Here is an 18,675-nt window from a genome sequence, read left to right as displayed (position 1 = left end):
GGAAAACCCCCACAAACCGCTGGCGAGGTGTTGGGCGGGTCGATATGAGCGAAGGCTCTCCCGGACGGTACGTGGCAAGCAACAGAAGGGCGACTGTGGCACAGCTCGCGGGTAATTGGAATGCTGGTGACGGGAGCAATGTGTCACAACATACAGTACATCGAACTCTGCTGAAAATGGGGCTGCGTGGCCGCAGGCCGCTCCGAGTGCTCATGCTAACCACGTTTCACCAGTGACAGCGCCTACAATGGACACGCGAGCATCGAAACCCGACCTTGAGTGATTGGAAGAAGGTCGTCTGGTCCGATGAATCACTTTTCCTGTTGCACCATGTGGACGGCCGGGTACATGTGCGTCGTTTACCTAGGGAAGTGATGGCACCTGGATGCACCGTGGGACGAAAAGAAGCCGGTGGCAGCGGTTTCATGCTTGGGGTGATGTTCTGCTGGGATACCCTGGGTCCAGTCATGCATGTGCCTGGCACTCTGGTGTCTGTCACCTACCTAAACATCATTGCTGATCAGGTACACCCTTTCATGGCAACGGTATTCCCCTCTGGTGGTGCCGTCTTTCAGCAGGATAATGCGCCACGCCACACCGCCCGGATTGTTCGAGACTGGTTCGCGGAACATTAGGAAGACTTCCAGGTATTGCCCTAGTCTCCAAATGTCCCCAGACATCAATTCCATCGAGGATCTGTGGTTTGTTTTGGAACAGCAACTCCTATCTGCGGTGTCTCAACCACGGACCTTAATGAGTTAAAGGATCTGCTCGTTACGTGTTGGTACCAGAAGACACATTTAGTAATCTTGTAGCGTCCAATCCTCGCCGGGTACGAGCTCTTTTGGCTGCACGTGGAGGACCAACATCATATTAGGTAGGTGGTCATAATGTTTTGGCTCACTGGTGTATGATAAGACTAACATAAAAGTATGAGAGTACAAAGCGTGCCATTAGGAAAAAATAAATTATAAAGACTAAGGTAGCTTGAGCTGGTTTACTTCGTTACACCCTATAAATAAACATATAATTAGCAATAAAATAATATAATTATTATGAGACTAATTACTGATATTAGGATACCTTGAAGGTACGTTGACGAGGGCTAGCACTATTCAATATATCCAATCAATAATTAGCAAGGCTATCTTTTTCTGTTTGTTATCTGCCAGTTTAACTATGTCCAAATTATCAAATTTATAGGCATATCAGCAATTTATATAAATTTAACAGCAAACAGGCAAAATAACAGCTGGCCCGACAGATAGCTTTGAAAAAAATAATAAGAAAATGAGAGCCAACAATATGAGTTGTGGTGTATTTGATATATATATGTGAAAAAGAAGGCTTATGCTGACATAAGGAGAAAGGATGTAAGAATAAGGAAAGTCAATTTCCCTCGAATTACTTTAATAGATCTTGAGGTATAAAATTTAGAGTTAGAAAGCAGAAAGTGAAAAGCAAAGAAAATAGCTTCTAATCAAGTACTTTGGATATACCGGGGGCGTAACTGCCCGAACCTTAAGTAAGGGAATCTGGTATTACAGTAAGAAGTTAAAGAAGAGTCTGCAATAGGCAAAACTGGATTATGATAAGTAAACAAAGAATTAAAAATAGTAGAATTTTAAAGTTAGAAATTTAAAGAAATGTTGAAATAAAGCAATAATGAAAAAAAAAATAATAATAATAATTAGCATTTATATGAATATTATAATAAAAATAATTCTACCTTTCTGAAATAATAAGCCGACAGCCCTGAAATAGTGTGTGAGCGTGTGTGTGTATATATATATATATATATATTATTTTTTATTTTTATGCATTTATGTATTATTTTGTATAATTTGTTTATTCATTGGAATGGTTCGTTCTGTCAGTTTAATCAGGAAAATGAATTGATTAGGGAAAATTTTTTTTCTTATTCTGTAATATCGCAGATTAACACCAGATGGCGACATGCTAGTTACGTGAATATATAGTCTTACTAGGTTTTTTTGTTGTTGCTTTGCTTTGTTTTCAGCGGAGTTTTTTAAGTCCGATATTTGACAGCACATTTTAAATTATTGGGTCTATTGTGCGAGCAATTCATTACTATCGAATGTTATTAATTAAGACAAATAATAACCTTAGCTCGGCAATTACAGTAATTTATAACCCTTTAAGGCTAGGTTATGGGAATAAATGACCAAAGAGCCTTACCATCTATCGCAAGTAATGAACGGTCCAAGTTTTTGGATAAGAATTCTAGGAGCTCTGAATATCGCCAGATAATGGTAATGATTGATGACATGTCACTACACGTTACAACCTGGTATTTAATTCTTCCGCCAAATTGTATATTTTATCTAGCTGCCTAAGCTTGAAATGCGAAAAGGAAAGGGCGTAGGCCTGCCTCGATATTTCAAGGAAATTGCCTGCCTTACGAATATAATGATCTCAGTCATTAAATGCGACTACCTCGAACTAAACCGTTAAAATTGCGCGAGAAATTCATGTTTTATCACCTGTTCAGACAAATAACATATTTTAAATGGTCATTACAAATGCGTTCTTATAAATTCCTAAGTCTTGTCACTAAGCGAACAATTAGAAAGAAAAAAAAAGTAATTTATATTTCGCCAACAAAACATTTATCTTTCTGAAATTTCCAATATAATCGGATAAACGAGGCATTGGATATTCCGAAGAGTTCATGTCTTGACTGATGTCGAAAGCGAACGTTTTGGTTCGAGTGGAAATTAAATTTTAACTGAACCGCATACATTTTAAGTAGACGTATAATATTAATAATGGCAAAATAATTTCAAGGAAGCAAGATTATACAGCACAGGCTCTTACTGTTGTGACTTCGAAAATTACCGAACCAACTAATTTCCTTGTGCATTTTTTAAAACTTCATTGACCTTACAAAATAAATCCAAATCACGAAAAAAGAAATCCACATATCATAAGCCAAAATAAAAAACAATAGTATATGAAAAATATAAGAACAATTAAAATCCATATTTAAAAATTTTTAAATGTAATAGAACGACTTTTATTCATGAACCTTGGCATTCATCAACTTAATTATAAGATACTATACCAGTGATTTATTAAGTTTCTCCATATATCAGAAATTAAGGTTCTCCTTGGATCACACTCGGGAAGACTTAACTCTTCATTTAACCGCGACTGATGAAGCATAGTGTTTTCGGAATTGCAAAGTTTATAATTCAATTTATGATTCAAGGCAGAACTTGACACATATTTGGAGCGAGTGGATGGGTGAAATAAGGGTTTTTTTTTTTTTTTTTTTTTGGCTGATGCTATATAAGCTTGCTTTCTTGCATCATGTGCCTTTGTTAATTGCTAATGCTAATATTGGTAGAAATATAATTTTAAATATTTTACTTAAAAATACAGGATTCTGAGATTCCAACAAAATGCAAAATAAAAAAAGAAAAATAGACACATTCTTTTCATGGTAGTGAAAAGAATTTTCCAAGAGATTGACATACACTAAAACAGACAAATAACCGAATTAATAATGTGTATTGGTTAATTAAAAAAAGAAAAATTCGGAATTAATATAATGTTCGAAGAGCATGTCGCGTAGATTATCTTAGTCAAAGTACTTGTAATTAATGCACTTCACCTTTAATTCGCAACATCGGAGGGAGGTTTTACATTAAATGAGAATATTTTTTTATAGAAAAGTCACATTCATAGAGCGCGTAGTGTGAAATCGCGTGAAATGAGGAATTATTACGATTCTCGTGTTCACTAACATGAAAAAAAAGGAATGCAGAAAGCAAGTTCAGATGTAATTCCGAATATCAGTGTTAAAAGAAGTGTTGTAACGTTTTTGCCTCTCTCTGTCTGTCTGTCTGTCTCTATGCGCGCACACACAAAAGAAATTAAATGACATAGCGTTTATCTTACTTGTTTGCAGGTCACTCCTGAATACCTGTTAGTAGATGTACCAAACACAAGGTCGTTAAGAATGGACGCATAAGGAGTTACTCCTATTCCTCCACCAACCATGACAGCAACCTCGAACTTATACCAGTCCTGGTTACCCCCTCCATAGGGACCTTCCAGTCGGATCTGTTAGATGAAAAGATCGCTTTCAGCAAAAGGGAAAAAAGGTTATCATTCTAAAAACATGAAGTATAAGTAGCAGGAGAAAATGAACAACAATTGAATACTACCATTAAGAATCGAAAACTTTTTGATATTTTCTTTAACCTTTTGATTACTGTATTTCCACTAGAACAAATTAGCCCTTGTCATGAAAATTTTTGAAGGTTTACCACACTGCCAGTACTGAACACTGAAAAATAATCACGGCTGTCAGCAATAAAGCATACATTTACATAAACTGTCAGTACTTGGGTAGAAGTTATTTTTACTTGCAAAATATAAATATCGTAGTACGTAACATAACCATAGCTAATAAGTATCGCAAGGGTTCAGGAAGCCTTACAAGTAATGGTCAGGTAAAATATACTTTATTTGGACATTACAGAATCATTCGATAACCTGAACAAAGCCATAAAAATCTTTAAACATGAGTTTAGTATCAGTACAAAGCGGCAAATGTTATGAAATACAGAGGAGGCTATCGAGTTGTTCCCTCGACACCCACACTGAAGAATACTGTTACTACTAACAGAATCGCTCAAGGAGGTCTGTCATCACCACAAAGCAGCACTCGAACCATTTCTACAGATTTCAAGGAGTTGCATTTTATACTATGTACGTGATGACAGTCTAATTATTATGGCAACCTCCATAATAGACGCTAAGTGACGAATTTCAAAATTAGTTATTAAATATCTCAGGAATTTAAATCTTTCTATGAACATCGTCCAAATGGTTAATTTCACATTCTCTCAAAAAAAGATATCCAAATAAAATGTGCATTACTTTCCAAAAATGTACCCGAAGTTTCACACACGTCACTGTCACACGCTTCAATAACATGTTCGGTCCTCCTTCGCCCGCTCGTACACCACTCTCCTGGGCAGGTCTTCTCCCAACAAAACCAGAAAACCAGACTGAAGTAGGTATAATCTTCCATTCCCCTGAAGAAAAGTGATCAGTTCAGCTACTGATATGGGTCCTCCAGCCCTCACTCAAGGTTATTATAAGGTTCGAATCGACACGTTGCCCCAGACATTCTAACATTTATGTCCATGAATCGTTCATAGACATGAATGTAAAATTCATGCTAAAAAGGCATTCGTGGTATGGCATGAGGCATTATCCTATTGAATCAAACATTAAACTGTTTATTTTAGCAAAAGGTTTGCTTTCACCACTTTTATAGCCGATCGGCTAGAAGAGTACAAATAAAAAAAGGAAAGCTAAGATACAATTATTTACATTTTACAAGACTCAATTATTTACATGAAGCAATTAATTACAATATTTACATAGAGCAATTATTTCCAGTATTTGCATGGAGCAATAATTTTTCAGTAATTTACAAAATCGTGGTTAAACATTAAATTTAAGTTTCATGATTACAATAAAGATGTGATTAAGCTGTTATTATAGATTTACTTAATACATAATATTACATCTTCTGTCTTTATTCGACTTGAGGTTAGGCAAAGCTGAATAGATAATGAGTTTCCTTCGAGATACTCCCGTTCTATAACTGAAGTAAGCTATGGGCTTCAGATAGGCTCATCATTCTATATTGCTTGCACCTAATATTATTTCTCTGGGTCTATTCTAAGTGAATTAACAAAGTTTACTATATTGTTTCTGAAAAAATTCTTTAGACAGCACAGGATTTCAATAACGCAAAACGCAATCTTAGATTGGGGTTGCCATGATTGAGTAGGGACAATGCCTTGTAGAGCCAATCACTCCAGAAGGCATTTGAGAAATAAAGAGGATGTTAGATGCTACGCGAAGTCGACACAGAGTGATATTTAGGTTGGTATATAATACAGACCTGGAGATGGCGAATGGGTTTGCCCATTACCCTCTTCATCCATCCCATTATCCAGTACTTGACATCGAGGAATCTGTTCATATAAGATGGCGAGGGGGGAAAACCAGACTGGAGAAGTGTAAAGTGCGATCGGTTGTAGGCACTACTGGAAGTATCTCACGATTACTTCCACGTTGAGTAGCCCCGTCAGCTCTTGTCTGATTGCCCACACGCTCCAAAATGTACTCTACCGAATCTACTCTACATTATTCTACCGAAGAATTGCCACATCGTAGTGAGCATAGAATTTCCAAATTTTCAAGGTAAGCGTCGGCATTCACGGTTCCTCGCACAACCTTTGCTGGTTGTGCAAGGAACTAACACCATACCATGAAAAACTATTTCAGAACATAACCCACCCCCACTTCCTCCTCCTAACTCCACTCTTGGCATAATGCACTCCAGATAGATGTTCTCTAGGCGTACAATGTAGTGAGAATTCGTCATTCCGTAGAACTTATTTCCACCCCTCTCTGGACCAGTCACAACGTTCTTGGCGTTATTCAAAGCGAGACTGCTGACTGCGGTTGTTGATGTTTGACTTACTTGCCTCTGCTCTCCTGTGAAGAACGAGGCTGTAAAACTTCGTACGTAGTGCGTTCGTGCAATCATAAAGCTCTGTTGGCACCTTAGACTCTTAGTTGATGTTTCGCAGGGATTGCTATAACATCCTTTCACAACCCATAGGGTTACGTGGAGTGGCCTGTAGTGATCTTCTTCTGCCTCGAGGACGGTGGTGATACCGTCACGATTTCGTTTCATGATAACATCACCATCGGTCGACTTTAGATGTTTCAGGCTGTCAGAAATCGCACGAATCGACAAGCTAGCAATGTGATATCCGACAACAACATCCCTCTGGAAATCATTCAGCTCGGCTATACGTGCCATTACGAGAACCAACTTGCCGGGCTCATCGGCCTTCCTTATATACAAGCCTGAATCATGTGTTTATCCTTATCCAGGAAGATCTAATGGACTATGAAAACCTCGGTGGGCGCATACTATTTGGCTAAACGAAAGAATATATACAAATATATACACACTTTCGTGATAAGGTAAAGCCACATTCTGAATAATTTTCTAGCTAATGAAATTAGCTAGAAAATTATTCAGAAAGTCATGGATTTTTGTTGTAACTTGTATGGAACGTGATTGTCACTGCTGTAACAGATGTAAATTCGGCTAATACCACCACAAATTATATTTTGTTCAGTTTATATGTATCAGGGCATATAAAGAGTACAGAGAAGAGAGAAAAAAATGAAAAACTTACTACTTATAACAAGGATATTAGTATCATATAACGAATTATTAGCAATATAGCTCAAGAAAGCTACAGGCTTTTGTACACCGGTCAAAAAAATATAAATAAATAATAATTATGATAAAATAAAATTAAATAAATATATAAATAATCAAAAATAATAAAAATATACACTCAGTGATCACTGAATTGTGACCACCTCGTCGGTAATCGACTATTCCTGCACTGCATGAAACGCTAGGGCAGTGGTAATTTGCATCTGCAAGTCAAAGTGGTAAAGTACCAGTAATGGGACATAGTAAAGATATCACAGAGTTTCAAAAGGGAATGATTGTTGGAGCTCAGCTCGTGTGTTGGGTGCTTCCATATTATTAAATAAATGTCACACTAGGGTCACTTGGAATATCAATTATATTGCCCAAGTGTATCATGTTCCTGAATTGCGTGCGTTCTCCAGTCGATCTGCCTGTTTTGCTGGAAGATAAACCCGAGTTTCTGGGGAATGGGGGGGGGATATTGCTATCTACGTCTGAGACCGACTAACTCATCCACCAAGGAAAAAAAAAAAAAACAAAATGACCTTGTGTCATTGACGGGTTTCGAATCCGTCCTTTTCCACTCGGTGTGGGAAGACGGTAAGGATGCCACTGTGCTACTGCGTAGTGTTCCAATCAATTAGGGGAAAATTCAAATTGTCATTTCAATTCATAAAAACATACTCACACTTGCTCGTCCACTCCATCTGCAGGCAGAAATACCACACAGATTCAATGCTGGCAAACTTCTGGCTCTGCAAAAGCTCTTTTCGCGCTCAGACTGCTTTTGATAAGAAGAATCACCCCTTCTGTCTTCCCTTTCTTGTATACGTTGTACGTACCACAGTGAAACTTATCAACCCCAATTTTTGAGTGGCACCGTGTTTCCGGTAGCCCTGTTATGTTAGCGTTAGTTGTCCTAAGCAGCTGTTCCAATTCACTGATTTTATTGATGACACTACTGTAGACACAGTAAACACTATAAGTATTCTTCTATACTTAAGTTTTTTTTCCTTAGCTTGGTATTCCCGCTTAATAGAACTTTGCTATCTTCAGAACATTTTGCGAATATAGACAACAAACAAGAACGCTTGAGATGAGTGTAAATATTACTTTGACCCATATGAAAGCGACTAACTCATGACTCAGAAATGCTCGCAGCCATTTCCGTCTGTCCTAATATTCTCATATTTTATTCTAACAAGAATTATTAAGAAGTTATAGGACTCTACAACAACCATTTTAATTTCTAAATTTTATGTTGTCCTCAAAAATCTTATAATCATTCAGTGAACTAGCGTTCTACAATAATTAATTAATTTAAAAACGGGGGAAATCGTTCTTACTTTAGGCAATGGCCCGTCGTACAGATTATTAGGATCTAGGTAGTTTCTAAGTTTCCAAGTCCAAGGGCCCTGGGCTTTGACATGCACCGACAGATAATTTTCGTGGGGTGCTGAAGTAAGTGTTAAGGAATGGTATTCGTTGGGCCGGAAGGCTGTACATGAAAGCCGGATCCATTGTCCAGATAGATACTTGAAGTTAGGTGGACGAGAAAACTTTACTTTGGTAACATCTAATAATAAAAGTACGAAACATTAAAATCAAACAAATAGACATATTATACTATAAATAAATAGCATAAAATATTAAGCACATTAGTAATTGATAATAGATGTTCGTTAAATAACTTCCATTCAAATTATATGATTTATAATCGCTCCCTGAAAAGAAAATATTGCTATTTGTTTAATACGATTATTTGTGATTGGCTCTTGTTATTTACAAATCTTATTTAGGATAACTGCTGATATTTAATTGTGTGCTTCCGTTAGGTAGTACGTTTTTTAATACTCATATGCTGGCTTGCTCAAAAGATTAAAAAAAAAAAAAAAAAACAGAGTTAGGTTATGTTTCCATCTCAGCTATCGAGTATGAATCCTACTAAGCATGTATTGTTATGTAAGACTCGTAAATCTGCATTGCTTGTGAAGAAATACGCGCGAGTGTGTGTGTGGAGAGAAAAAGAAAAGAGACTTAAACAAGTAAGATAGCATAAAATCTATGTCACAGTGCATTACTTTTCAAGAGCCACAGTACGCAATGCATTATTTTTTTTTCAAGTGCATTCGATTTTTTCTTAAATTAATCGTTTTTTTTTCTCTTTTGTAAAGTAAATATTTTAAGTCTCGTCTCTTTCCATATATGTACTCTTCATAAGTGACACCACGTTCACGAATCTTATATAACAATATACATGAAGCGAGCATGGACTGTCTAAAGTTAATAAAACTGTATTAAAACTACATTTTTTGTATACAAATTATATGAATAAAAGAAATAAAAACTGCTGGATTTCTATTTGACAGATTTTTGGGATGGTTCGACAAATTTTTCTAAAAGAACTAAATACAAAATTTCATGAAAATCTGTTCACTGAGAGTCGCGTTGTTACATGCAGACGGACAGACAAACGGATGTGACGAAGACAAGAGGTGCTTATGCATAATACGAATGCACGTTAAAAAGTATGTCGGAAAGAGTAATAAATATACAGTTGTAATTAAATTAAACGACTAAATTTAGAGAATGTAAAAGTATAGAGTTTTATGAAGTGATCTGTAAAGTTATAATCTTAGTAATTAATTGATAAGGAAATAACTATATTTGCTTTTTACTTTTATTAATCAAAGAAAAGAAAATTTGTTTAATCAACAAAAAACCTGCGCATAAGTTATATAATATCTGAAACGCTAATGTACTTTGTATCTGCGTTTCCTATTATTTTTTTGGTCTGTTGTAGTAATAGCATTATCTCTCCTCCCCTCTTTCTCTCACATACACAGGCCCTGATTTACCAATAGAAATTTGCATAGTCTAGGGCAGCGATTTCCAAACTGGGAGGCGCGGACTAGTGCAAAAGGAGGAGCGAAAAGTTTAACAGAAATGTAATTTTCATAACATAACATTTTGTACGAAAGTTTTGGCTGCAGATAGTATGAGACCAGGCAAATTAAAACGGCACCTTAAAACTATACATTCTGAATACGCTGTTTAGCCCATAGAATTTTTTCAAAGAAAAGTAGATGAGTTTAATGAACAAAAGCAAATGTTCAAAAAAAATAGTTTTTCTTACAGGATCGCGAAATGTAAAAAACCACACACAATAGGAGAAACTCTAGTTTTGCCAGCAGCTATTGATATGGTTAAAATAATGTTCGGCGAAACATTGCGACAAATACCGCTTACTGATAATACAGTTGGCAGAAGAATCGATGATATATCTGAAGATCTTTGCGATCAGTTAGTGTCTCGATTGCGTACTTCGAAATTCGCCATACAAGTAGATGAGGCAACTGATGTAGCTAAAGATGCTCATTTAATTGCATATGTTCGATATGTTGCAGAAACTAATATAATGGAAGATATATTATTTTGCAACCCCATTCCTGGAAAGGCCACATCCAATGAAATTTTTAATATAATTGACACTTTTTCTGATGAGAACGACATAAAGTGGAATAACTGCATTGGACTCTGTACTGACGGAGCACAGTCAATGTCAGGACACAAGGCAGGTCTTCAAGCATTAGTTAAAAAGAAAGCACCCGAAGTTATCTGGACGCACTGCATGCTTCACAGAGCAGCTCTTGTGTCAAAAAATATGAGCGAGGAACTTAACATTTTTGCAAAAGTTACGAAAGTTATAAACTACATAAAAAACAGTCCTTTAAAAGTTAGGTTGTTTGCAAAGCTGTGTGAAGATATGGAAGCTAATTATACTTCACTTCTATATTATTGTGAAGTGCATGGCTATCTCGTGCAAAAGTGATTCAAAGGGTGTTTGAACTCAAAGAAGAGATTGCAATTTTTCTTGATGAAAATCATAATGAAGAGGCAAATTTATTTAGGAATGATAACTTTATTGTTAAACTTGCCTATCTGATTGAAATTTTTGGAAAATTGAGTGTTTTGAATAAATCAATGCAAGGACCACAAATGCATTCACTGATTCAAAAAGACAAAGTGAAAGCATTCATAAAAAAATTGGAGCTGTGGAAATCAAATTTACAAAAAAATAAGTTCGACATGTTTCCACTTTTAAATGATTTCTGCGCCAGAGTTAATATTGAAGCAAACAAAAATCTATTTACTGAACACAATGGTTTGCTAATGCACTTTCACATTATTTCGAAGATTTTGATTTTACAAAGTTCGCGTGGATACAGAATCCATTTGTCGATGAACAAGATGATGAATTTGGATTGACATTGAAAAGGAAAAATTAATAGAATTATCATGAGATACTTCATTGAAACAAAAATTTCAGAGTGAAGCCCTAGTTCAATTTTGGTTGAATCGAAGTGAAGAATATAATACTTTGTCAAGCAAAGCAATGCAAGTATTGCTGCCATTCGTAACATCATATTTAAACGGGATTTTCTGCATTTGCTGCAATGAAATACAAATATCGAGCCCGTTTAATAGTAGAAAAAGAGCTACGAGTAGCACTCTCCTCAGTGACACCTAGATTCGATAAACTTTATGCTAATAAACAAGCACATCCATCATCGCATTAAAAACAAAATAATTTAAAAAAAAAAATATATATATATATATATATATATATATATATATATATATAGTAAAACCTTGTTATTATTCTGTCAATTACGTTTTTTTTTTTTTCATTTTTTGTATTAATACAATTTTTACCATTTAAAAATGTGTCTGTATTATTTTATGAAATAAAGGGGGGGGAGGCGCCAAGATTAGATTTTTTTAAAAGGGGGCGTAGTAACATAAAGTTTGGAAACCACTAGTCTAGGGTCGAAAACCTTACAGAGGTGACCTCACTTTAGTGTTAGGTTGGCCGGACGCTTAATGACAGTATGCTACTGCAACATAATCTAAAAAGTTAGGCAGATGGGTTGAGAAATAGCAACTGAAGTTGAATTGACAAAGGCAAAGTACTGCATATGGGTACCAGCAACCCCAGAGTAACGTATCAATTGTGTGATACTACACGCAGGGTAGTGAAAAATGAAGACCTGGGGTAATTGTGCAGTCAGATATGAAGTTCTCTGAGCAGTGCAGACAGGCCGCCAGGACAACTCATGGGTTTTTGTCAATGATATAGAGTAATTTTGCTAGCAGAGATAAGTAGTTGATTATCACATTGTATAAAGCAACGGTCGGTCAAGCCGCATCTTGAGTACTGAATACAGGTCTGGAGGTCTCATTTTAGAAAGGATTTAGAGTTGCTTGAGCGAGTACAGAGAAGGGCAACGAGATTGGTGAGGGGAACAAAGGGATGCTCTTACCCAATTTTGTAAATTGCAGCGTCTGGAGAGTAGGCACCTGCGAGGTGATCTGATTGAGGCATTTAAGACTTTGAATGGATTGAGCGAGCTCAATGCTGATGGGATTCTTCCTCTTGCTCAGACTACGCACATGAAGGGGTATAAATTCAGTTGAGGTCAAGACGGTTGCAGAATAGACGTCCGGAAGTTTGCCTTTAGCCAGCGAGTGGTTGATTGCAGAGGTGAAATGGAACGGTTTTTTTTTTTTTTTTTTTTGGTGCTGTATAAGCTTGCTTTCTTGCATGCTAACGGCTGTAATTTCTAAGGCATTGCCAACACCCTGACAACTGTCACCTCACCTCTTCATGTAAGTGCCCACATTACTTATTTGTGGGTTCTTTTTGACTTGCTCGTAAGTACTGCCCGACCGGCCTATCTGCATATGCGCATGTCTAGTGTACGCGATTCCAATTTGTATATAATAGAAAAACTGAACATAACTGAAAAACGGAAAAAAGATACACTATAAATAAGAAAAAAACAAACAAACATATTACCTTAAGATAATTAGCAATAACAATAAATCCTTCTCACTCTACTATACGACTCATAACTTATCAGTCGTATGATAGAATGAGAAGCACTATTGTATCTCTCAAGGTCATATTTTCGGATATGCCTTATTAGGCTAGGGGTTATAAGTGATAAGCCCTAGCCTAATAGTGCATTTCCAAAAATATGACCTTGCGAGATACAAAGAATTCAGTCGGTTATACCTCAGCACAGTAGGTTATATCACAGAATCTGTTATTAATCCATTTACAATACTCCTTAGGAAATTCTATATTAATGGAAACACTGACGAGTAAAGCCAATTCGCCTTATAAATTAATCCCACTGATCATAATGTTACTCTACTCCTTCACCAGTAATATTACAGCAGCACCTTTGATACGCTTAAATTTTATCCATATTAATGAACTATTCAACACTGAAATTGGAAGAATCATTTTCAGTTTACATCTTATCCAAGCATAAGAATATTCGAATTTAACACGGTGGTATGCACCATTTACAAAACATTTACTCACCAGAAGGCAGCAGTTCAGTTTCATGTATTTCCAGTTCCATGTATTTAGTCTGCAGACTGACAATTTTGTCAAGAGTGTACACTACAGCAGGCCCCATGAAGAACATCCAGAATCTGGGAGTCTGAAATGATAAATGAATATGGAAAAGAATTGAAAATAAACGAAGCGGTAAAAAAAACAACTGAAAACCTTTTATCTTATGATAATACGACTAATTTGTGGAAGTGGATTGTTCAAAATTGCATTTCGGTACAATCAATATTTTACTGCCTTGGTATACTTATTCTCGTTTTGAAGCCAAGCAAATTGAGATTTCCTTGGCTTCAATTTTTAATATTTAGCCATATAGCGCAAGAAACTACAGGCTTTTGCTGTATCAGACAGAAAAAAAAGTAAAAGTAGATAAGAAAATACAAATCACGCGCTTTCCTCCTAATTTAGGGAACTAGCCAGTTGACCTTTGAATTTCTTGAAACCGTCAGCTTCAACTACCTGCGGAAGCAAATTGGTCCAGCAATAAACAACTCGCTAGCTAAAATAAAACTTCCTTCAATTTAATCTAAAATTCTTCCCTTGTAATTTGAATTTATGGCCCCTAGGTTCTGGAATTATTTATAACAGTGAAAATTCGGCCTTCATTCATTTTACTAACTCCTCTCAGAGTCTTATAAACCTCAATCAGGTCAGCTCTAATGTACCTTGTTGCCAAGCTCTGAAGCCCACAAATTCGGTCTTTCCTCGTACAGTCACTCTTTTGTCGATATCACTATGCGAGTTGCCGTCTTTGGACCCGTTCAAGAAATTTGTATTTTCAAAATGACGAATTTTGTGGTGCAGAAATTTCAGATTTTTAAAAATTCAAATTCAAAATGGCTCATAACTTCTGATCTAGGATATCAGTTAACAGAACAAAAGGCTTGTTATTAAACTAATAACAGCACCTCTTTACACTCTTAGTATATAATAAACAACATGAAGCAAAAGTGTTGGCGTACTGCAATCGGGTTGTATCAATGCGACTTACATCATAGTTGTAATATCCAAGTTATGGAAGGAGTCACTTTAGATAACGTTAAAAACGTCAGGACTTCATGCTTCTAATGAAATAGTGTAACATTCGAATCAACCTACAGCTATTATAATCACTTAATCTAGTTAGTATAAATTTAGAAATTTCATTAAATATATCGGATGAATATTTCACCTTTCCTATTTTTTTTTACAGAGAAGTAGCTTTCATATGAGGGCAGTAAGGACGTATTTCCCCTCCAAATATTGCTGCTAATGAGCTGGAAAGGATATATGTCATTTGAACGCCCATATGACAACCTAAAATCAGTTTCCGATTTTTATACAAGGGCATAGTGGAGAAAATAAAACTCGATCCCATACGTTGCTGTTAACGAATCAGAAAGGGATATAAAAGGACGGCATGTTTATTTTGAATAAGGGAACGACTACCTAAGAGAATCACATAGCAGCCGAACTTTTATACATGGGTACGTAATGAAACATAACGCTATGCGAATAGAATTATAACAGAAAGTTATTTTAAAAGATGCATTGTTTCTTTTTATATACCTTTTCGATTTGCTAACAGAGAGAGATATGGGAAGAGTATACCTCCATGTTCCCTTGTATAAAAGGAAGCTATGATCCACTCATATAGAAGCATCATAGATAGCGATTATGCACTGCCCTTTCCATTAATATCCGGGCACTCACCTCCGTTGATAGTTGACCATGTCTTACCCGAGCACCACATGTCAGAAACAACTATAAATTATGCTCGTTGGCCTTCGAAGAAACAGTGGTACGACTATGATTGCAAGATTCGGCGATCGATAAGAGTTAACAGATCAAGATCGGAATGATAATAGGGCGCTACAAAAGCAGTTGGTCTGTACTTGGCATTTAAACGGCACGGAAGGTGAAGTGATCTGCCAATGGCAGTGGACCGGTGCTGAAACAACCCGGTAACCTCCGAAGCGGCGGAATGTGACAGGAGAGCCCTGCAAAAAATTGTCCGCACATAACGCATGTTGTCGCAGCACACACAAGCCCTCAGTGAGCCGATTGGAACACATGTCAGCACCAATACAGTGCTCAGGACGTTGCACGATATGGGTTACCACAATCGAGCAGCCTTCACAAGCCACTAATCACCCCGACTAAATAACGGATTATTTAGTCGGGGATATATCTGGGCAATAATGCGTTACCTACGTTGTGGCAGTGCATGAGGAAGACTCATACCTGTATCAGCAGAACAACGCTCCACGTTATACTCTTCGTGTTGTGACAGATTGGTTTGAGGATTTGACCGTCAAAACGTGGACTGGCCAGCCAGGAGCCTTGAAGGAGGGAATGGTGTGATTTTTTTTTTTTTTTTTTTGGCTGATGCTGCATAAGCTCATACACTTGCTTTCTTGCATCATATGCCACTACTACTACTACTACTTCTGGGATGAACTGGATCTTCAGGTGCGTATAAAGAGAGACTACTCAAATAACAGAGTGAACTGGTCGCCGCTTTGAATGCCAAATGGAGGAAAATATCGATGGATACCTACAAAAAACTGGTGGAGAGGGTTCCACGGAGACTAGACGCTGTCTTAAAGATCAAATATTTGAGCACACGTATTAGTTTTCCTGTAAATAAAGGTTATTTGTAGATAATGCAGGTGGCCGGATATTAATGGCAGGGCAGTGTACTTTCACATGCACACACTCTTGTATACAAGTCGTTATACAGTTAACGCATTAAATAACGATATGTTAATACCTGAGTGATAACGTGAAAGATTTAAGTATTTAAGGTGATCACCCGCAAGTCTGACGTAAGACACTTTGATACATTCAATTTACAAAAAGTATGCCAAAGTTTATTAAAAACACTAAGATTTTTACAAGACAATCTTTCAAATTATGAAGTTATTACTAGGAACTGCCTATGTTACCCCACAAATAAACAGAACTTCTCCTAACAGGGGTACAGTGATAAATATCATTATTCAATACGGATCCTTTCCGCGAACGCCCTTTCGCTGATTATAGTACCTCATCGGTAGAGGCATGTCATATGGAAGAGGCATGTCAATGGAAGAGTATGACATGCCATTTCATAAGTTTTACGTTTTATTTTTGCAATTTCTGTATTATTAATAATAAATAATTAGGTTATAAAAGTTTATTTTATGGCACCTAGTTAATCAAATTAAATACGATAATAACTAATGATTAATAATAAAATTACAAATGAAAACAAAGAAATATACAAACTATACATTCTAAACAGTTATCGAGATTCTTCCTTTTAATAAGAACACTGTGAATGCGGTGCTTCTTCCGTAAGTTTATTGATATTTATAGTGATCCATCTGATAACAAATGCAAGTGTGATTTGTGATTCATCACTTATTGATGAACGATAGCGCATTTTGCGTATTTCATGGTGGAGAAGGTGGATTGCAAGCACGGCCTCACATATTTTTGACTCCATTGATCATAGGACATAGCTATTATGATCATAGGACATAGCTCTAAATAGAAGAATAGCTAAATGGATTGCATAGTTTGATATGACTGCTATAAAGGATTATTAAATCACACCAATTCACACGTTTAATCATTTCGATTTTAATTAATCAATTTTCAGTTTTAAACTGAGTCAATTTGTTTCATAGGTTGACACGCGTATAAACTGAGTCTGCAGTTCATACGCAACTCGTATGAACTGCATCACATCAATTGCAGGTTTATTGTAACATCCATCAATAATCACTGACAGGACAGAATCGCGTAGCGGACCGCAGGTTGGACAGACCTACTTCTTGGTTCAAGCTACTGATTAAATAAGATGATTATAAAAGATGACAGTAGCTTCTACTTATGAATATAAGTACGTTTATATATGATCATTTAAGCATTAATAGTAAGGAACACATATTACACTACATTGCAATAATTTAATTATTAGTGACAGTTTCGGAAATAGTTCCATATTTCCGAAACCGTCCGTGAATGGTCACTGTGAGAATCAGTCACCCTGAGGATGGAAATAGTAACTATTTCCGAAATTTTCAGTGATAATTAAATTATTGCTTTTTAACAACTTAGTGCCCTTTGTGTTCCTTACTATATTAATACTAAGTGCCGAACGAGTTATGTGTTATATATACGATCGTCCAGTCTTGAAACAGCAACTGGCCTGCCACCAAAGTTGACAGTCAGGTCAACACAATTGCAACATGTCAGACAATGTGTCTGTTGCGTTGCCATTGTAAATGAGTGACAGGCCAACAGACACACTGTTTGCTTTTACTTGCTGCTCTTACTAGTGATGTAAGTATGACCGAAATGACACTGCCTGCTTCTTCTTCCCACTTACACATTTTAAAATGAACTGTTAAAATTCATAGTTTTTAAAGTGTTCCTAGAGCAGAAAAGCACACCTTGATGAGTTAGGTGCATTTGGTCACTCCACTGGATGCTCTACTTCCACGATCACTGTTCACAGAAACAAATCTCGGGACGTTAGCAATGTCCCAGATATCGCAATCTCCTATTTCTTGTCTTCTGCATTATCCTCATTCTTTCATCTTTACACAGTTACAATTTACTCTGAAAGGTTCAAACCCGAGTTTTGAACTTTTCAAAAAGTTTCTTTCAAATCCGACTTTTGAAAGGTTTAGCCTGACTGGAGTGACACGGAACGATTAATATGATATCTAATCAAACCTCTCTGAAACTCTGTAAGGTCCCTAATGCAATCAGTATTCATTGCCAATAATACCTATGGTTCTCCTTTGAAACTTTTCAAACATATTTTGCTTGCGCCTTTATGGGCCTAAAACTAGAAATATATTAATGTGTAATTTTATTATTGGTTGGTTTTGGGAGGATTTGGTGCATCGATCGTGGTGCATTTTGTTCTGTATGAAAAACCCCAGAATAACTCGTGAGAAAAGTATTTTCTTCTTCTGGGATT

At 36.4% G+C, this 18,675-nt stretch overlaps 1 protein-coding gene across 1 annotated transcript in view; it reads right to left on the bottom strand.

Annotated features, from left to right (window-relative positions):
• LOC150091061 (dual oxidase-like) overlaps window positions 1-18,675 on the bottom strand; it is a 299,603-nt gene that overhangs the window by 17,719 nt on the left and 263,209 nt on the right. Inside the window, exons 25-27 of the mRNA XM_090381506.1 lie at window positions 13,686-13,806; window positions 8,638-8,867; window positions 3,925-4,089 (exon numbers count right to left, since the gene is read on the bottom strand). Of these exons, the coding sequence (XP_090237632.1) occupies window positions 3,925-4,089; window positions 8,638-8,867; window positions 13,686-13,806 (516 nt within the window). The remainder of the gene's footprint in view (window positions 1-3,924; window positions 4,090-8,637; window positions 8,868-13,685; window positions 13,807-18,675) is intronic.

The sequence above is a fragment of the Mastigoproctus giganteus genome, chromosome 1 (assembly GCF_048544385.1).
Source record: "Mastigoproctus giganteus isolate SK-2022 chromosome 1, ASM4854438v1, whole genome shotgun sequence".
NCBI classification, from domain to species: Eukaryota; Metazoa; Arthropoda; class Arachnida; order Uropygi; family Thelyphonidae; genus Mastigoproctus; species Mastigoproctus giganteus.
This window is presented reverse-complemented; position numbering and strand designations above follow the sequence as displayed.